Genomic DNA, 19,789 nt, shown 5'->3' with positions numbered 1-19,789 from the left:
ATGAAATTAGGGGGGTTTGTTTTGTTTTGTTTTGTTTTTTTAAATAAAAACACTTTATGGAAACTGGATTTTTTTTAAGTAGTTGGTCAGTGGTCAATGAGGAAGGATGAATGGTGTTGTATTTGATAGACTGGATTTATTGGTGCCCCACACATGGGGCCCTACAGCCACCATTGCTCTTGCTGATGCTGGGTGGGAGCCCAGAGCACCTATGGGTGTGCAATGGGGTGGGGGAGTGCACCAGCATGGGAGGGCTCGGGCACCTCAGAGCCTCACCTCCTCACTCCGGGGCTGTTTTACTTCTTTCACTGTCCAAATCATCATCTTCCTCTTCATATAGTGCATCCACTTCCTCCTCCTTCCCCTCTTCTGCCTCCTCCCGAGCCAGCAGCTTCTTGAAGACCTCATACTCCTCCAGGGTAGAGCAGGCCAGGCTGGCCAGGAAGTCTTTCTCCGAGAGCTGAAGGATGTCCTTCAGTTTTGGGTTATTGGTTTGTGTCTGCCCTTTGTGTGGGGTCTCGTAGAGCCCTCGGCGCTCCAGGAAGATGTGCCGGTTTCGGAGCTCAGCAAAGGGCATTTGGAAGAGTCGAGCCTTCACCATCTCCTTCTGCCGGACTCCCATTCTGAAGTAAGCGTACTGCGGGCGGGACGGGCTGTGTCAGGCACAGTCCCATCCCCGCGGCAGGCTCGGGCAGGGAGAGGGATGCCGATCCTCACCTGGAAGTGGTGGTGGAGGCTGCGCGGCTCCTCCAGCAGGACGGCGGGGCAGGTGCCCAGCACCTCCCGCAGCTGCTCCGCCGTGAAGAGGCAGCGCTCCCGCAGCAGCCGCACCGCCGCCGCCAGCCTCTTCCGGGGCACGGCGAAGAGCTGGGGGCAGCGGCTCAGCGCCCGCTCCAGCCGACCTGCAGGCACAGGGTCAGCGGGCCGGGCCCCGACCTGCAGGCACAGGGTCAGCGGGCCGAGCCCCGACCTGCAGGCACAGGGTCAGCGGGCCGAGCCCCGACCTGCAGGCACAGGGTCAGCGGGCCGGGCCGGGCCCCGGTGCGCCCCCCCGTCCTCCCCGCGCCGCCCTACCTCCGTCCAGCCCCAGGCGCCGCAGCTCCTCGGCGCGCTCCCGCAGCTGCTCCGTGGGCAGCCGCAGCAGCGCCGGGCTCTGCTCCAGCAGCGCCAGGGCGGCCTCGGCGCTCAGCCCCAGCAGCAGCAGCTGCGCCGCCACCGCCTCGCGGCGCTCGGGGCCGAGCGGGGGCTGCAGCCCCTGGAGCCGCCGGGCCTGCTCCTGGCTGAAGCCCATGGCCCGCAGCGCCGCCGCCTCCCCGCAGCCGCGGCGGGGGCACGGCCAGAGGGCGGCGAGGAGCGCCCGCCCCGCCACCACCGCCCGCCCGGCCCCGCACGGCAGCGGCAGCCCCGGCATGGCCACGGCCCGGCCCCGCGGGGAGCAGGCGGGAAGGCCCCGCCGCGCTGCTCCGCCCCCGCCCTGTGGGCAGCGCCGGGGAACGGGGAGGAGCGGCAGGGTGGGAGCCCGGCCCGGAGCGGGTGTCCAGACCCGGCTCCCCGGGCGTGCAGGGCTGCCTTGCTCGGGGCAGAGCAGAGCGGCACCGCGGGCGGAGCGCCGTGCCCGCTGCCCATGGCCCGCAGAGGCGATGCCCGGGTCATCTTCGCCGCCCGGGCCGGAGCCGAAGCACAGCCCCAGCGCGGTGCTACAGAACACAGGGTACCGGGAAGGCAGTTAGTTATGTGTTCCGACGGAGACAGCAGAGTCCAAAGCCGGACTCAGAGCTAATCTTTAGTAATTTACCTGGCTTTAAGCTGAGTCCTGTTGCTTCTCCACAGACCTGCTATCAGACAGCAGCTGCAGCCAGGCAGAACTGCTGCCTCTCCCTGCACTTCCTCCCAAACAGCCTAACCCTGAGCTGCATCCCAAAATGTTCCTGTTACCTGTGTCTCAATCAAATTCTCTCTGTTGAATCTATTTTTTCTTTCCAACATCTTTGTCTCATCAAAATCAAGGACTACTTTCCTGGATCTAGAGAGGACTCTGACATTAAAAAAAAAACACCACCACCCCAGCCCCCCACCCCCAAATCATGATTACATGTCTGTTTTTAAGGCTCCTTTGCCCACACAAACTCCAGAAAACACCCAGAGGTATTATCACTAATTTATTCATTCACTTTTTAGAAAGATACGAAAACTACATATAAAAAGTAAAAGCAGATAATAAATATATATTCTGAGTTATGGACAATTTGAACAACATTAAAATCTTGGCCTCACAGCTTTGAAGCATGTCCTGGGTAAGAACACTAATAAACTGGGCACACATGGGTATCAGCAGGCGACCTTCGGTTGGGAACTATCCCACTAACACAGTTCAGACTTCTATAAATCATTGCTGGATGAAGAAGCCTTCAGGAGGTGGTCTCACCTGGCTCAGCAGAGATGTACACCTCTGCCCAGGTGTAATCAGCCAGGTTCACGGGTTGCCGCAGCCAAGGATCCTCGGCCAGCACAGCTAGAGTCGTGCGCTGCTCTGGAATGGGGTGCAGAAGCCCAGCCATGAGATCCATGAGACCTGGGCAGAGACAGCAGAGGGATGGCTCAGGCTGTATTTTAGACAGGCTGGGAATGTGAGATATGGTTTATATTCAAAGATTGACAAGTTGCCCAAACTCTGCTGCACTGAGCAGCTTTTAAAATCATCACAGAGCACACTGGGGAGCTTCTTTTCAGGCTTCCCCTTTACTTGGGGTGAAAAAACACTGCTTATACTTTCCCACTCCTTTAAAACAGAGATCTGCTCCTTTAAAAAGGCAAATGGAAAGAGCTCACCATCTGACACAGGGCGAGGAGGATTCAGGACAGCTGCCAGGGCCTCCTCCAGCTCACAGAAGGGATTCTCCCCAAGCACCAAGGTGTAAAGGGTGATGCCAAGCGACCACATCTCCAGCTCGGGGCCATGGTACCTGTGCAGAGATAAGCTTGCCTAAACTCAGATTGCAAGTATATACCTATCTGCAAAAGAAAGTAAAAAGAAAAAAGGAGGTTGACAGCCCTTTTTCCCAATTTTTATTTTAACATAGGAAGATTGTGAGAATTCTAAGCAGTTTCTCATGTGTTTGAGGAGTCTGCATTATCCTTCTCCAGGAAATAAAACCACCACAGAATGGCCAACCAGTTTCTGTTGATGAGTGTGTGTAACATGTACCCAGACTTCCACACACGTAAGCTGGTGACAAGAGAACTTACCCCTACAACTTCTTCACCATAAGCCAAAACTATCAAGTAAATATTTAACTGGAAGAGCAAACAGGTCCCCCCAGCCCTTTCAAAACAAAAGAATTCCATCTGAGAAAACATGACAGTTCCTTCACACAGCAACAGGGAGAACTCCCAGGGAAGAGCTGCTTGCTTCACCTTCCATCTCATTCCCAGTGGGAATTTCCTCTCCTCCTGGCATTGCTTCTCTCCCCCCACTCTGTTATGAGGAGCTGCCTGAAGGACCAACGAAAACAGCAGTGAAGTGGGAGCAAGATACATACAGGCACATCCAATTACTGCAGGTACCACCCTGGGATGGGGAGTCTTCCTTGTGGAGCAGGTACAGGACTGCCAGCTGCTAGGTACAGAGTACTTGGAGAGGGAAAGAAGAGGGAAGAGACAGCCAAGATTCAGGCAGCACATCCAAAAGAGCAGCAAGAGAAGTTGCAAGGGAAGAATCCTCGAGTCCCAAGGAGCACAAAGATCAATGGGGAGATGACCAAGGATTAAACTGCAAAAATTCAAGTACAGGAAAGCACGTAGGAAAGGAGAGAACACACGAGAGTGTGAGAATACGAGGCACAGACACGCAAGGCAGGTGCTATTGACAGCAATACTTGGTTACACCACCTCTCTAAAAGAGCAGCTTTTGGTGGAGAAAGCCTGACAACAGACTTAGAAACAACTTTGTACATATTCAAGGTTTTACAACTGATTTCTGTCACCACAGTGCCCTGCTTTGTATGCACTCAAACTTTCACAAGCGACTTCTGTCACTGCAGTGCCTTGAATCTTGCTGCAGTTCCCTGTGGTTGGATACTCTAGCAGAGTTCCAATGGCACAGCAACTTGGCTTCTCTGTTCCAGCCCTGCACAACTGGGTTTTTGGTGTGATGGCACAAAAATAACTTTTCAGAGGGTTACATACGGTTTGCCAGACAGCACTTCTGGTGAGCAGTATTCAATTGTCCCACAGAAGGTATAAAACAATTTCCCAGGTTCCAGGTAGGCAGCTGAACCAAAGTCCACTAATTTAATTGTGAAATCTTCAGCAATGACAATGTTTTCATCCTTGATATCTCTGTGAAGGATGTTCCTACAGTGGAGATACCCAACAGCTGAGACAAGCTGAAAGAGGAGCAAAGAACTAGGTGTTACTACATAGAGGTGTCCTGGATAATCGATGTGGCATCGCAGTATTCCAAGAGTCACATTTTGGCTTGTTTTGACAGCATCTAAACAAGATATACATCCTAATTATGGTAACTGGAAATGATCCCAGGTCCGCCTGTCAGCATTGCTGCAGCGGGTGCTGCAGTGCTCTTGGGAGAGACAATTACAAAAGGCTTTGCTTGCTTTCCTCTCACAAATGTGCAGGAGGAGGGCATGCTGCAGTCATGATGTGATTGGTTTTTTTTGGTGAGAAGCTTCAGAACTCACTGCTACAATCCTGCAGGTTACACTATTTTTATCCCAGCTTCGTTTGGAGGGTCTTTTGGCTTCTCCAGAAGGATATTACTGTGAACCTCCCATACTGCAGGATGACAAAGCATTTAAGAGAACAGTTTGGTATAAATAATATAGTCGCTCCTAAATTCCATTCCTCTTCCTGCACAATTCATGCACTAGCGCCATAATTAAGGATAGCATCAGTATGATACCACCTTGGAGACATTCGTGATCCTTGCAATGCATTTAACAAGAAAAGCAGATGGCTGAGGGAGAAAAGTTTCTATTTATAATCCTCTGCAGAGAAATGCTGTACAGATCTGAGAGAACAAGGCAGCCCTACAAACTGCAGGCTGGGTTAGGGAAAGGGCTGAACCATCACAAGGCTAAAGGGACATCAACACTCCAGGTGAGGGGAGGGTGGGCAAGGCAGGGATGTGGGGGAGGTGAGCATGTGCATAACTATTCCTGCATACCACAGAGCATGGAATTTACTCCAAAACTCATGAGGGGGAGTTACTTGGGGACTGCTGCTGCAGTTAACTCACTGAACAAAGGACAATTCAGCTCTCAGTCACCTACTGGGCAAGCTCCTGACTCACAGGAAAACTACCCTGAGTTACTTTGCATTATGGCAGTCTAAAATCCAAGAGAACTTCTTGATTTAAAGAACAGAGCCCTTTACCCCTGTAACCAATCTAAACAAAGCACTGAACTAAGTGAAAATGTGGCTTTTTGTGGAGCTTGGGGCAGCTTCTGTGAGCTTTCTTCCTGCCTCAGAGAAAATGTGACTACTACATGAATGGCATCCCAGTGACAGGGGCTGTGTTCTGCCCCAGTCACAGCTGAGGGGCCATGGCTCCACTGGAAACCCTTACAGGCAGTAAGGTCCTGCAAAGGCTTCTCTGTTACAAGTTTCTAGGTAAACCTTAACGAGGGTTCTTCAGGCAGCATTTCAATCAGTCCTACAGACTAACGAGGAAAGGTTCTGCAAGTATTGAACATGACTCCAATTCAGCACACCAGCTGATCAGCCTGTATGAAGTGAAACAGGGCCCTGGTTCTTATATTAGCCAAATCTTACCTGCATGTAGCATTTGTGTTCTCACCTGTCTGAATATATAACTCGCTAATGGCTCATCCAAGTTGGGCTGATTATCAATGAACGTGAAGAGATCCAGACCCGAGCCATGCTTCTCCATCACCAGCTGGAAAAAGCATTCATTTTCAAATACATCCAGCACCTATAAATAACAGACTGGTTTAATCATGTGCTTCATCCTCAAACAGCCTTTTTTTTTTTTTAATAAACACTGCTCTCCTCTTGGAGATTTAAATGATTTATATTATAATCTTCATAGTCTCATTTCACTGAGCACAAACGTTTCTTGAAGAGAGTACAGAGCTAAAACCGAGAGCAGAATTAAACCTAAGAGGAATTTGCTTTCTGAAGAAAAAAAAGCAACCCCAAAACCAACAACCCCAAACCAAACAGGACGAAGCAAGATATGTATCCAGATTATTTATTGGAGTTGTACATGTTCAGATGTGACATCACACTTCTGAGATACGCTTATTATCATCTTGAAATAGTGTACAGGCTTTTTTTCTGTTAAGAGTCACATCTTCAGATCAATTTGGGGTAAAAGTGTCAAAGCAAGCAATAGTCTGCTGTGACACACACTCCTAAACAAAGCAGGACAGACAGGTTCCTTTCTTTCCTGAAAAGGCAGACTCAGTGCAGGATACTTCACTCCTGAAGAGGAACAGGAGACACCAAGTATTCAAATGAACCACCTGATGCAAACTGCATTCACTCCAAATCACCGTACCTTAATGATACTGGGGTGCTGCAGCTTCAGCAGGATTGCAATTTCTTGAGTGACTCTCCCCAGCTCAGGATCATCTACCCAGCAGTCCTCCAGCACCCTCTCCTTCCAGATGAACTTCACGACAACCTACACAGACAACAGCATTCAGCATCGCCTGCAAAAGCACCTCTTTGAGTGTCAGGTAAGTTAATCTCCAGGAACTCAGTCACTCATATTACTAGAAGGATAGAAGCAACCCAATGTGAATAGCTACAATATCTTTAAACATCTTTAAAGTAATTTAAACCTAGAAGCCAAATGATGCACATAAATGCACGTATTTATTGCTGTTCTGAATTCCAAAGGCTTTGACAGGCCAGCTGTCTTATCAACCAGTTACAGCAGCGGTGGCACAGGGGTACAATGGAGGGAAATGAGCACTTAACATCCATGCAGAGAAACATGAGAGCTTGCTGATACTTCTGCTGATAAAGAAGAGGGCCCCATAACATAAACATCTCTACTCCACATCCTTGAGTCATGGCAGGATAAAGACTTTGAGGTTTGCCATTTTCTTTAGTAACAGAAGAGTAAAACCTGTAATTCTGTTCGGCTTATGTTAACTTCTTTCAGCAGGTTCAATTAGCTACATTCATCAGTTCATTAGCTACATTCATCAGTTCATTAGCTCATTCTGCACCTGTTGTCTCCCATTCATACATCAATGCAAATATTTTGCTGTCCTGTTTCCGTGAGGTTTGCTTTCTCAGATTTCTGTTTAAACGAAGCAAAACCCCAAACTACCAAACAGAAGCTTTTGATAGTGCAGTGTTGACAGAATATGAACACTCTAACCTTTCAGTTTTCATCCTAAATAAGTATTGCAGTAGAGCTAAAAGAAATACTTCACCTCCTGTTGATCTTTCTTGCTCCTGGCAGTCCAGACAAAGCCAAAAGCGCCTTTGCCAATAAGACTGAGAGTGCTGTAATTTTTTGTGTATTCTCCCTCACATGCTCTTAATCCTTCCAACTCTTCAGCTCTTTGGGAATTATTGAAAAGTGAAGTTGATCTGATGGCCTAGGTACATATATACAGGTTACAGTAGCAAGAAAACAAAAGCCACGGGATCACATTTATAAAATGAATAAATACTGAAAAGAACAGACACATCTGCAAGAATTGCTAAAAGGAGAAACCTTTGGTTATGATAGCAACAACCATCACCAGACAGGTCAAGTACAGCTCTAATCTGCAGTACATTTCAACACACAGCAGTTCCTTGGAGTCTCCTGCAGTTTGGAACAGTGTTGTTCAAGTTGGAAAGGTAACTACACTAAACTGCACACCAGAAATGTTACGAAATAGCAATTTGAAACCTTTTCTTTTTAACATAAAAGTAGGAAAACAAAGAAACAGAAATATCCACCCCACCACCTCATGACGTTAATTTGAAAAATTTTTTGACTTGAGCTTCAACTTAACAATCAAACAAGGAAAGAAATGCTCAGTATTCAAAGATAGGATTTCTTACTTCTCCAAGACTGTTTGTAGAAAGATCAGCAACAGACTGGGCAGAGCTTGCTAGGCTGGAGAGCAAAAGCTGAGTCTTTGCTACAGCTTCCTTCTGGCTCTGTGAAAGGTCTTTCACCACCCAGACACAGAAAAGTACAGTGGGGTCCTGCAGTTCTGCACATTTCACCTCAAAGAGTACACCTGTAGGAACAGGCGAGGAAGTTAAAATGGTAGAATGCAACTTTAGTGTTTAGCAAGACCACAGACATTTTAGGACAAAATTCTGAGCTCTTAACAAAGAGCTATTTATTTGGGGAACACCTGCTCACTAAAGAATCATCAGAGGGGCTGACACCAGCATAGCTATTCTAGAGGTACCTATCAGCTCCCACCACAGCTCCCACCTCCAGCAGAAACTTTTGTCAGGGTCCAATTGTGATTATTCATTTTGCATTGTTATTCTAAATTACATAAAAATGGAGATTTTACAGCTTTACAGTGGATTTTTTACAGTGTATTTTCTGTTCAGAAAAAGTTATCAGGTTCAACCTTTTTAATTGTGTTTTAAGAATATTTCTGACTTTTCAGTAGGGATTAATTTCTTAATAACTTTGTATTTTATACCACCTCCTTTTCTAATATCCTCCGAATAGACTTAACTACTGATTTTTCTTCTAGATGCTTCTTCCTTCCTCTCCACTGTCAGCTTCTAACCATAACTGTCTGCCTTCTGCAAAAATGTGGGTGAAAAAGAGGACCCTGGTAACAGTTTTGGGAAGGGGAGAAGATTTAACTTACTGAACTGTGAACCATCTCTGTGACAGCAATTCCCAGTGTAGCTGCCTTCCAGAATCTCCCAGATCAAAGGAGCTGCTGGATTCAGCCTTCCTTCTCGTTTCACCGGGGTCGAGGTTACTTTTCTCTCCATATTTTGCTGCCCCTGCAGCTGACTGAGTTCTTCAGGCCCACCTTTGCCTTTCAGGGGATTTCTGCCAGTGTTGTGCCCCACAGTTTCTGCAAGAGTTTCGGCTTTCTCAGGAAATGCTTTGGAGGATTCTTCAGAGTTTTGTAAATGCCTCTGGAAGGCCAGCCACCCAGAACCAGCTTCTGTGGCAACACCACTCAGCACCTGCTTTCCTTGACCAGTGGAAAAAGTGCTGTTTGTCTCAGTTAGCATATTGGAGTCTACTGCATCAGACGAGCATGCTCCTACAAGAGCTGCAGTAACACCTAAAGAATTGTCTGAGTTCCCCTTGACACAAGTATTCAGACCCAGTACCTCAAGACCAGAGCAAATACAGTTCAGTTCAGTGTCTGATTCTTTAACATCTTCAGAGATTGTGGCAACTCCTGGTGCAGAAGCACTGTGACCCACTTTATTTGCTGAACAAACATCATAGACAGTATTTCTTTCATGTTCAAAGAAGGCTGGATCACCATTTAGCAGGCAGTTTTCAACAACAATGTGCTCAGGGCTGGAATGCTCTGCATCACACCTCGAGTTTGTTTTTGATGCCTGACCTGTAACCACGTGGCTTTGAAAGTCTTGCCTGCAGTCCAGTGCTGTCCCTGGCCATGGCTCATCCATTGTTGGTGTTCCAGGTGAGTTACAGGTAACAACAGAAGGCAGCTTCACTGGGCCATGGGATGAGGTATTTAGAATGTCTTCTAGCCTAGAACTAATACGCAACCAGAGAACATCTTTTGAGAATTATTTGATCCTGAAGTTTCCACTGTTCTACACTGTTCCACTGCTCTGACTGTGTCAAGGCAGGTTTTGGGATAAGGCTCTCTGGTGGGCTGACAGCCCATCAGTAAGCAAGGCTGTCCTCACTGCAAAGATTCACAGTTGACAGCGACATCATGGTGCCAAAAGAATGAGAAAACTGTCCTGCTGTATCCTACCTACTCTTGTTACCATAGTCACTATTTAAAACCTGCACCAATTGTTTTAAGTTTGAAAGAAAAAGGCAGAAAGCTGTTGGCACAGGCATCCAAAATCCTAACAAATTTTCCAAATAAGAGCAGGTACACTCAAATGGCACTCTTTCCCTATGGATAATTTCCTTCTCTAGCTTAGCTTAATTTCTAAATATAGATCATAGATCATTTCCCATCACAAAAAAAAAAAGCCAGTACACATGACAGGATACTTCCAGTTCTGAGAACAGGAGATCCCTTTTCTGTCCAACAGGAGATGGATGTCCCCATCCATCAGTTTAACCAGGGTTCACTGAAGTCCAAGGTATTGCACAAGGTGTTTTGCAAACATCTCCATTAGTAAAAAAGCAGCGTAGAAAAACAATAAAGCAGAGTATTTACAACCTAAGTATGATATGAGAGACATAAATCCAGGAGAGCACCAACAGTGAGACTGTCAGTCTCTTTAAAAAGCAGCAAAAACTGTGCTGGAATAGTCTATATCTTAAAATGGACAGTAAAGACTGTCTGAGGGTTAGAATTTTTAAGGCTTAAAATTTGACTTACAGTAAACCATGAGCATCATATATGTACTTGCACAGAATTTCTAACCTTGTAACAGGAAAAAGACCTGCAAAGGTAGAATAAAAATGGCTGGACTTCAGTAACACAGTACCCTGTTTTAATGGATGACCTGACAGTTACACTGAGCACTAAAAAGAATAACATTTAGAATTCACCCCAGGTAATCTGGCTTCAGTGCAACACCAGCTTGAAGGAGATAAACATCCACTGTTTATGATGTAGTGAAGGCAGAGCCTAATTACCTTCCCTAGTCTGGGTGAAACATTTGGTCCCCTTTAGAGCTGTAATTCCTGTAACTTTACAATGGTGGGTTGTGCAGATCCAAATAAAAATCTAAGGTAGGCCTGTCTTGCAAACACCACTCAGATTCTAAAGACAGCAAAATGTGGAAGGCCCTTGTTGCACCTTCCCACAGACATCACACTGGTGAAAAAAACAGGTTTTGCTGGTGATTGCCACCACAGCTCTTCATTTTCCCAAGTGAATATGCAGTTCATGAAATGCCTACCTATTAGTGGGGGTGGATGCCACTTCAGGAGGTGAGGGAGGAGAAAAGAAACTGGTCCCGTTCTTTTGTTTATTCTCATCATGTATTAATTTGTCATCTTTGTGTCTTTGTTCCAATTTCTGCTCTTCCTCTCGTGACAGAAGATGTGCTAAAGATGCAGCCAAGGAGCTGCTGTCTGTACCAGAGAGGAAACAAAACCAACTTAACCTTTTATATTTAGTCTTCAGAGGCCATAATGATTAAAAATAAACTTGGAACTGCCTCAGTCTGTCTTGTCCCTAAGGAATTGAGTATAAAAGGCTTGACTAAGGCAAAACAGTCCAAATATGAGCATTCCACTCTACTTCATTTTTAGAAATCATCACATGCAGCAATCTACATGTTTTAGGGCTGACAAAATTTGCTTTTCTATCAGAGCTCTTGGACAGGTATTGGTATCATGGGTTAGCTACCTGAATTGAACTTCAGAGACCTAAAAAAAGGCCAATAACATATAGAGACTGGAATTAAAATCATCATACAAACAGCAGCAGCAAAAAAAAAAAAAAGTCCAAACCACACACATATACTGTCCATTTCAAACACATAAAATTACAAGGTTTGTACTGGATTTATATAATTCACTGAAGCTGTAAGATAAAAAAAGTACACCATCTAAATATGTTTGAAAGAACAGGACACAAAGTTCTTTCGTTTTCCAGCAATAACAGATCAGAAGTGAAAACATGAGTTTGAAAGATGAAGCAAACCAAGTATTGTTGCTGCAGAAGAAAGTAATGAGCAACGAGATCTGAATGTAGAACAATCCTTCCATTAGTGAAGGCTGAGTGCCAACAATGCTTCCTCACTGAAGAAGTGAATTATTCCTAGATTAGTGGAATCATTTCATCAAAGAATTACCTAAGAAACATTCTAGGAACTCTTCTTTGTTCCAGTGGGGTGCATTGGTTTCAATGCAGATGTGCATTTCTAAGCAAAGAGAAAAAGAAAAGGGGGAAAAAAGAAAAGGAGGAAAAAACAAAAGGAGATAAAACCAGCAGAAGAGATCTCCTGCAATATGGATGAAAGCGTGCACTTGTTCTCTGTGTTGGGCTGAGCTAGCTGGAAAGACAGATTTGGAAACATGAGGCTTCCCTGCTTCTGTTTATTCCTGTTGTGTTTAGAGAAGTAAAATTTTGATAAATTTTTCATAAATGCAGCAAACTGCATCAGAAGAATATGTGATGCTTCCCCTAACTGAAACACCACAGCAACATAACATTGAATATTAGCCAGCAACACAAGCCAATTCAGAAGAATATTAGATTTTTCCCTTAAAATATTGATCCTAAGCATCTACAGCCCTGCTGCAGTATAGTCACAAAAGATGTATTTTACACATCTTAAAATACTGAAGGATCCTAGCAGGGGAGGGAGGGGAAGTCCTTGTTAAACATAAAGCATTCTCTGTTGACAGTGTAACTTCCAACTTGGAAATTCAGATTCATCTTCCTGGCAACAAAGAGGGAAGCACAATCTTAGGTGAATAATTCTCTTTACCTGAAGTTATAGTGGAAACCCAATTTAAAAACTGCACGGAGGGATGTTGCTTCTATGAAGAATGTCCCATGTTTGTAGGTGAACCTCTAGTCCCTGCTCTTTCTCCCTTCCTTACAGCAGCCAGAGCCAGCTGGAGGGCAGGCAGCAACACTGCAAAGAGGCACTCACCCTCTGTCCCCGTGGAGTCATCCAGAGGAGGGAAAGGCAAAGAACACTCACTGCTTCTCTCCATGTTGTTATAGAAACCGGGAATCAGGAATGTAATGTTCTAAAACAAAGAATGAAACCTTATAAAACTAAGCCAGCGCTCCCAGAACGGGGGTAAATGCTAATAATCCATGTTTGGGAACCTGATTCTCATGGATAGCCAGGCAAAAGTGATCCACATGACTAAAGGAGAGCATAGGACTGTGCAGTTTGCTTTGGGCTACTTGAAATCCATACCTAGCTCCTCAGCACTGCAAGTCTCAGCAATTACAGCACGGGATTGGTGCTGTATCATCCTACACCTCACTGGACATATGGAGCACAGAGGTTTTGTCATAGACAACAGGGAGTGCAGAAGACAACTTCACAATTCCAATGGATATGCTGCCAGATATAGCAGTCTTCTGGGAGGGTTAAGCCTCTTATCTTACCTTTCCCAACAGTTCTGTCTTCTCATAACCAAAGAGCATTAAAGCAAAACTATCGTTGATGCCACAGATGATTCCATCCGACTGGACAGTAATAAGACCACTGATGGTGGAAAAAACCACAACTGTAGCAGAGTACTGATAGCCTGGGAGAGAGCCTTCTGTCTGCAGAATCCCATCCTTCTGCACCCTTGCTTGGTCCTCCTCCAGAAGGCTGACTTGCAGCTTTAAACTGAGAGGAAACACGTTACCCTCTCTGGATCGGCCTGCAGCTCGCTGGGTCCTGAGGTTCTGAATTAAAGCAAAAAAAAACCTAACCAAACAAAACTCAAACAGAAAACCTCTAACTAACCAAATGTTTTTTGCTTTATTCCAGTATTCATATAAAATGACACAGGAATTCTTAGGAAAAAGGAGCAGGAAAAGAAAAACAAACCAAACCTGTGAATATCCAAATGAACAATATCTGGTTTTCTAAGGATTTGGAACCCAGTGTTGAACTCCTATATAAATATCTTGATGATGAGGACCAGCCCATACTGCAGCTTTTCAGCAAATTAGGCATTCATGAGAAGGCCTCTTTAAACTCCCCAGATGCCCAGTTTCATGGCATTTGCAAGATCTGGGTATTCTTTCACTCCTCAGACAGACATGATTAAAACAGACTAAAGAATTCAAAGGAACCTTAGAGGGCTTACAGAGACAGCACAGTGTCTTAAAAAGCCACAGTACTGGAGAAAAGTGTCTTTCACCAGGACAGATTCCACAGTGAGAGGTCAAGGCTTGGTCTCATTCCTGTTTAGGAACTCTTCAGACAGCAGCTCCACAAATAAGCAGCAAACCCTTTTCCAGGGGAACTAGGGTTCTCTCTGAAAAAGCTCTTTTCTGTTACATGAGGAGGGAAAATGCACATGCACACATGTGTTCCAAGTGGGAAGGCTATGGAAGAAATAAGGTTGGTGCTTATACTGTACCTTTGGGATTTTTTTGCCTAGAGGAGGGATCTGCACAGAAGGAATCAGGTCTCTTATGTGGAGCCCAACTACTTCTTCCAGTGTTGGGTAGCCATGGAGATGGGCAAAAAGGAGGTCACATGATGTAATCTCTCCCTTGGGAAGAAAATTTACAGGACTGTTAAAATTTTAGCATTTTAGCCACAGTCCACTCAATCCTTTGACAATGGTTTCTGCAAACATCAAAGCAACGGAAGGAAATTTCATTCTGCAGTCCCTTGGTGGACACAACTCACTCAATAAAAGCAGACACAGCATAATGCAATACTCTGACATCACTGTGCAGGGAGCCTGCCCTTTTCCTGGGGGAGAGGCAGAGGAGTCCAGCACTCCTCACAGAACTGTCCCTCAGCAAGCTCATCCCTTCAGGAGAGCATCCACACCCCAAACAACCAACCCCCGGCCAAACCAACACTGCTCAAGTGTAAGATGCCCCCGAGGAGAGACAGCATAACTTCATGTGGGTTGCAAAACACATCAAGGAGAGCCACATGGCAGATCCATGCACAGGTCCTGCGTGCACAATCCCGGTTTCAGGCACTGCTATGGGCACAGCCCATGTTCACAAACAGTAATCTGTGCCTGCTGCCTTTTAGATACGTTCAGCTCACACATAAATCATCACAATGTCATTTGATTGTTAGGAAAACACTCACGTCAACCCTGAAGCAAACAGAAGCTGAAAGTCTTTCCACTGGTTCCAGCACAACCACACAACGCTGGGTGTCCTTCCCTCTTATCTGCCTCTGCCAGACTGAGACAGGGATCTTCTCGTTGAGGCGACCTGTAACATCCATCTTTCCCCAGGAACCACAGATGGAGACATCACTTACTAAAACTGTGGTTACTTAGCAAGAATTTCAAAGAAGAGTAAGGTACTGAGGCAAGATATCTCCCTGTCACTGTTAGAAAAACATTGTTTCTCGGCTACTTCCTATTATTTTATGAGAAGAAACACAGTTTTAACACAGAGACGAAAAGGTTTGAAAATAAATCACTGATCATACACAAAATGTTACTTGTATATCATCTCTCCCTGCCTGAGGAAGACTAAAGGCATTTCCTTCAGCATAATAAATGAGCCACTCTAACACCTTGCATTCAGTGAGAAGTGACTCTCAGAGATGCCTCTCAGGATGCCCAGTGGTGCAAATGAACACTCCACGTTAGTCACATAGTTCTTACTTTGAGATGCAAAATCCAGTGGTTTAACTTCTTATGGGAGCAGATTCTTCTCAGATCAGAAAGTGTTTATTTATCCTATAGCCTGCAAGGTTTATATCAAGCCTTTTATGTGATCTTGACAGAATGGGTTTATGAATTAGACAGTGACTCCTATAAAGTACTTGGAATGGCTTGGAATTAGTGCCTCTACCAGATATTTGATTTTAATCTTGGGTTTCACTGAATCAAACTTATGTTTTTTCTTTCCCCCCGTATCCAACTGAGGATTCAGGAAGATAAAGCTCTAAGATACTGACAATTTCAGTACAAAAATAACACACCAGGAAGAATATGAGCTCATTTTCCAAGGATTTTCTACTGACAGCTCGCAACAGTAGCAAAAGAAAATAATTTTGAGACATTTCTCATGCAGTTCTCTTATAAACAACCCTATTCTAGGAAAAATATCCATTCTATTCTTTTGCACGAACTATGGTGTTTTGGCACAGATATTTCACTGGCTTGTAACTTTATAATATGCACAATGCAATTTAAGACAATTTATAATATATTTTTAAGGACCACAGAACTGGGAACTTTTCCATAACAGACTTTTTCCACGTTAAGCAATTATATTGATTTAAGTTTTTTTTAAAATCTGATGTGCTTTAAGTTCTGATTTGGTCAAGTCATGGTTTAAAAGTTTGCAGACGTGGGAATTCAAAGATGGTGGGGAATATTTCCTTGAACATTTCACCTACCACAGTTCCTGAAACCACCGATGACCATTCATAAGTTTTTAGGTACTCCTCACCCACAGCTTCCCACACCTCTTGACTGGGTTTGGATATCAAGTGGGACAGCTTTTGACCAATGAGTTCCTGACTACTGCACCCAAGCAGCTTGCAGGCTCGATCATTAGCCACTAAGATCTAGAAAAAAAAACAAACAGGAAAAAACCAAACCAACACAAAGAATAAAAGCTGTAAGTTTTGTTAATAGACCATCATGTCCTCACGTTGCTGCTTTAATGTCTTGTAATATCCCTTCCTCTTAGTGAAAATGGAGTGGTTCTTTAGAATTCTGAGTTCATTAAAGCTTCTTATTCTAGGACATATCTTCTTGGTTAGGAGGTTTTGAGACATTGCTTTCCATTTAGGTTTCCTGCTTTCTTTTAACTGTAAATCATTACATCCATGGAAGTAAAACTACAAAGCTGTACTTGCAAGCAAAGCCTGGGCAAGCCACAAAATCCTGTCCAGCCTCTAAAGTGTGCAGTGATTATATCAGCCACTGACACTTGAGTCTGTGTTCACAGAGCAAGTCAGGATTAAATGCCTTTAAGAGGGGTAAACCCAAACTGCCAGTTCAAGCTAAAAAATGGCACAGATCTTTAAAGTTGTCAGGATTCAATTTTAGATTCCTTTCAGGACAGAATCAGAGAAACACTTCCCAACATAAAAGGCATGTTTACTGGGGCAGATAAAGAGACCTTGTGCTACCACAAACACATCCCAGGGTTGGTACTTTACATAGAGGAGGCTTGAAGCACATTTTGCTTTTTCTTTCTTCCCTCATGCCACTTCACAGCTGCATTCTTATGGAATCATAGAATCACAGAATAATTTGGGCTGGAAGGGACCTTAAAGACCATCCAGTTCCACTCCCCTGCCATGGGTAGGGATACTTTAGAACAAGTTGCTCCAAGCCCTGTCCAACCTGGCCTCGAACACTTCTAGGAATGGGGAGCCCACCTCCCTGGGCTGTTTGAAAAAAGACTCAAGACATCCATGCTTCTGCCATTGTATTGTATATTTTGCTAACTACAACCTACAATGGAAATAAACTCGTTGTCAGTCTTTAGAAGACTACTGAGCTGGAGCAGACTGCAAAATGCCTTCATAGCACTGATTACACGTAGGAATAAGTCATTTTAGCCTGTCTGATGTCATACAACCTGCACCAGTTACAGAGAGCTTAGTGCAGCAGGCAGTCCTGCAAATACCTCTGTTGTGCTGGCGTCCACAGTGAAGATGGCTTTGTTTGGGTTGCGTGCAGCAGCTGGGAGGTGCTGGCTGGATTCCTCCACAGCAGGGGTATGCAAAAAGGAGCAAGAAGCAGAACTTCCAATGGAAGCAGAGAGAGAGGTGGAATCCCACTGAGCCCACGAGTTATCAGTTTTGCTGGAACAAATGTTACGAGCTGTCAGCGAAGACAAACAGTAAGAGCTCCATTTCTCCCCTAGGAAAAGAGAAAGATCAGCAATGTAGCTGTAACCATCCAGGAGTGTCAGAGGAATGAATTAAAAAAATAAAACAGACACACTTCTAATAAATGCATCTTTTGGAATCACAGCCACTGGAACGTGTAAAATCAGTCCACGGATTAAAAAAATTTGCCAAGATCCATAAGTTTCAACCAGACTACTTAACTTTCATTTTTCACTTAGCAGATTTTAAAGTGTTTTGAAATCTTTCAAATGAAAAATGAAATGGTTATTAAATAATTGCAGTAAACGCTGAAGCCCTTATTAAACACTGCATTTGTCAGAAGCCAGTTATTTAGCTGTTCACACCGAAATACCTGTGCCCACACCAACGTTTCAAGCTACACAAGGCCAAGTGATTGTACTAAAAATTTTCAAAGGTTCTGCCTGTAAAGAACATTTCTCTAAGAAGGGGCATAAGCAGCCAAACACCATCACTCCAATCCCAAATCAGCAAGGAGCTTTGAAGGTTTAGCAGTACTGGAAGAAGCATTATGAACAACTCATCACAAGGACATTTCTGATTTTATGCAGTGCACATAGTATGAACATACCACGATAAAACAAGGAGACCTGTATCTGGACACACTGACAGAATCCAGCATAACAACATCTTTCTCCTCATTTGGAAATCTTTTGTGGTTTAGATAATTATAGAAGATGGCAAGGTGTTCCAATGGCAGGCAATAAAAGTTGCCCAGGGACGAGTACCATTGCAGAGCACCTATCTAGTAATGCTTTCCCTGTAAACTCTCCCAGCCTGCAGCAATCCACAGCTCAGGTGCTTATTGAACAAGTGTATCCTGGCAGATACTTAATGCTGTCACCTCTAGGTTTGGGGAAGGGGAGGAGGAAGATCTGAAAGCTTCATGGAAACTCAATATCACAGTACAATGCTCACCAGACAGAGATGCTCTAAGCCGACAGAGTCCAGAGAGACGACTTTTCCTGCTCTTGTTGCCCCAGGGGTAGGATCTACTTAGCTTATCAGAATCATTCAAGCAAGTAAGGACTAAACCCGCTGATGAAGGCAGAAGGCCTCCTTCAGAGGCGCTAAAAGCCTTGGCTGCCATGATCACGCTCTGGTTGCCACGCCGCACCCAGGGAGCTGCAACAGAAACAGAGGGAACCGAATGAGCCCGGCGGGCTGGCACCGATGCTGACAGGGAGCGGTGCCTTCGAGCCCAAGGCACAGCCCTGTAAGCTACAGCAATGCACCCCTTCCTTGCGTGTCCCGATCGGCGTTTGCTCTGTGCGGTGACTCGGCTGACTGATCCTTCTGCCCTGGTGGCGTAGGACACCTGTGACCGACATGTTTCTGCCGGATCTGCTGAGCACCCACCCAGCACCCTCTCCCCGTTCCGGGCGGTTTTAAAAGCAAAAGCTTTGGTACTCTGGGAAGTCACTTCCAGTTTTGAATAAGCAAATGTGGCACAGCCTCCTTCCCTCCCTCTCCCCTCCCCAGAGCGCTGCCCGGGCCCCCGCGGCCCCACCAGGACAAGACAGCACGGCACGGCACGGCACGGCACGGTTCAGTACGGCAGGGCACGGCTCAGTACGGCACGGCACGGCTCAGTACGGCACGGCATGGCACGGCACAGTACGGCACGGTACGGCACGGCACAGTACAGTACGGCACGGCACGGCACGGCACGGCACGGTACGGTTCGGTCCGGTCCGACCCCCGCGCTCAGGGCGCCGCCACGGCCGCAGGGCGCCAGGGGGCGGGACACAGCGGCCGCGTCAGCCAATAGGCAAAGGTGTTGTGAGAATGGCACGGAGGTGAGCCAATGGAACGCCAGCGCGGGAGAAGGCAAAAGAGATTTGTGTCTCCCGCCCTCCCTCCCCTTCGCCGCCGCCGCCGCACGCGGGGCCCAGCGCCCCGGGCTGCCGGCCCGGAGCAGCACAGCCGACCTGTTCCGGGGGAGGAAGGCTGCAGGTGGGCAGCGATCCTCCGAAGGATTTGTAGGCAGAAGCGCGCAACGCGTCTGACCTGAGGCGCTGGTGGGGAGGAAGCAGGTCCCCGGATACCTCCCGCCCCGCCCGCGGGGAACTACAGCTCCCAGGAGGCTGCGGGGCGCAGCTGGTGCGCGTGCGCACGAAGGAGGGACAACAGCCGGGGCGCTGCC

General features: G+C 46.0%; 2 protein-coding genes across 5 annotated transcripts; both read right to left on the bottom strand.

Moving 5' to 3' along the window:
- Positions 1-34: 34 nt before the first annotated feature.
- On the bottom strand, positions 35-1,411 carry MTERF4 (mitochondrial transcription termination factor 4). The gene is made up of 3 exons (XM_032698057.1): positions 1,075-1,411; positions 718-902; positions 35-637 (listed from the first exon to the last, which is right to left on the bottom strand). The coding sequence occupies exons 1-3, from the start codon at positions 1,409-1,411 to the stop codon at positions 281-283; spliced, it is 879 nt and encodes a 292-aa protein (XP_032553948.1). The 3' UTR covers positions 35-280.
- Positions 1,412-2,132: 721 nt separating this feature from the next.
- PASK (PAS domain containing serine/threonine kinase) lies at positions 2,133-19,727 on the bottom strand. 4 transcript variants are annotated; one of them, XM_032697534.1, is made up of 17 exons: positions 18,883-19,087; positions 18,562-18,768; positions 17,400-17,635; positions 16,156-16,326; positions 14,887-15,027; positions 14,192-14,326; positions 13,221-13,508; positions 12,751-12,850; positions 11,044-11,218; positions 8,829-9,709; positions 8,050-8,231; positions 7,428-7,595; positions 6,539-6,664; positions 5,816-5,950; positions 4,186-4,385; positions 2,830-2,963; positions 2,133-2,572 (listed from the first exon to the last, which is right to left on the bottom strand). In XM_032697534.1, the coding sequence occupies exons 2-17, from the start codon at positions 18,731-18,733 to the stop codon at positions 2,409-2,411; spliced, it is 3,408 nt and encodes a 1,135-aa protein (XP_032553425.1). In that variant the 5' UTR covers positions 18,734-18,768; positions 18,883-19,087; the 3' UTR covers positions 2,133-2,408. The 4 variants fall into 4 exon arrangements, with proteins under 4 accessions (XP_032553425.1, XP_032553424.1, XP_032553427.1 ...); XM_032697536.1 differs by lacking the exon at positions 2,133-2,572 and adding an exon at positions 3,415-3,492 and having other exon boundaries at positions 2,865-2,963; XM_032697533.1 differs by lacking the exons at positions 2,133-2,572; positions 18,883-19,087 and adding an exon at positions 19,575-19,727 and having other exon boundaries at positions 2,854-3,769.
- Positions 19,728-19,789: the final 62 nt, after the last annotated feature.

The sequence above is a fragment of the Chiroxiphia lanceolata genome, chromosome 10, assembly GCF_009829145.1.
Source record: "Chiroxiphia lanceolata isolate bChiLan1 chromosome 10, bChiLan1.pri, whole genome shotgun sequence".
Lineage (NCBI taxonomy): Eukaryota > Metazoa > Chordata > Aves > Passeriformes > Pipridae > Chiroxiphia > Chiroxiphia lanceolata.
The sequence above is the reverse complement of the archived record's forward strand: the minus strand, read 5'-3'. Positions and strand labels throughout refer to the sequence as shown.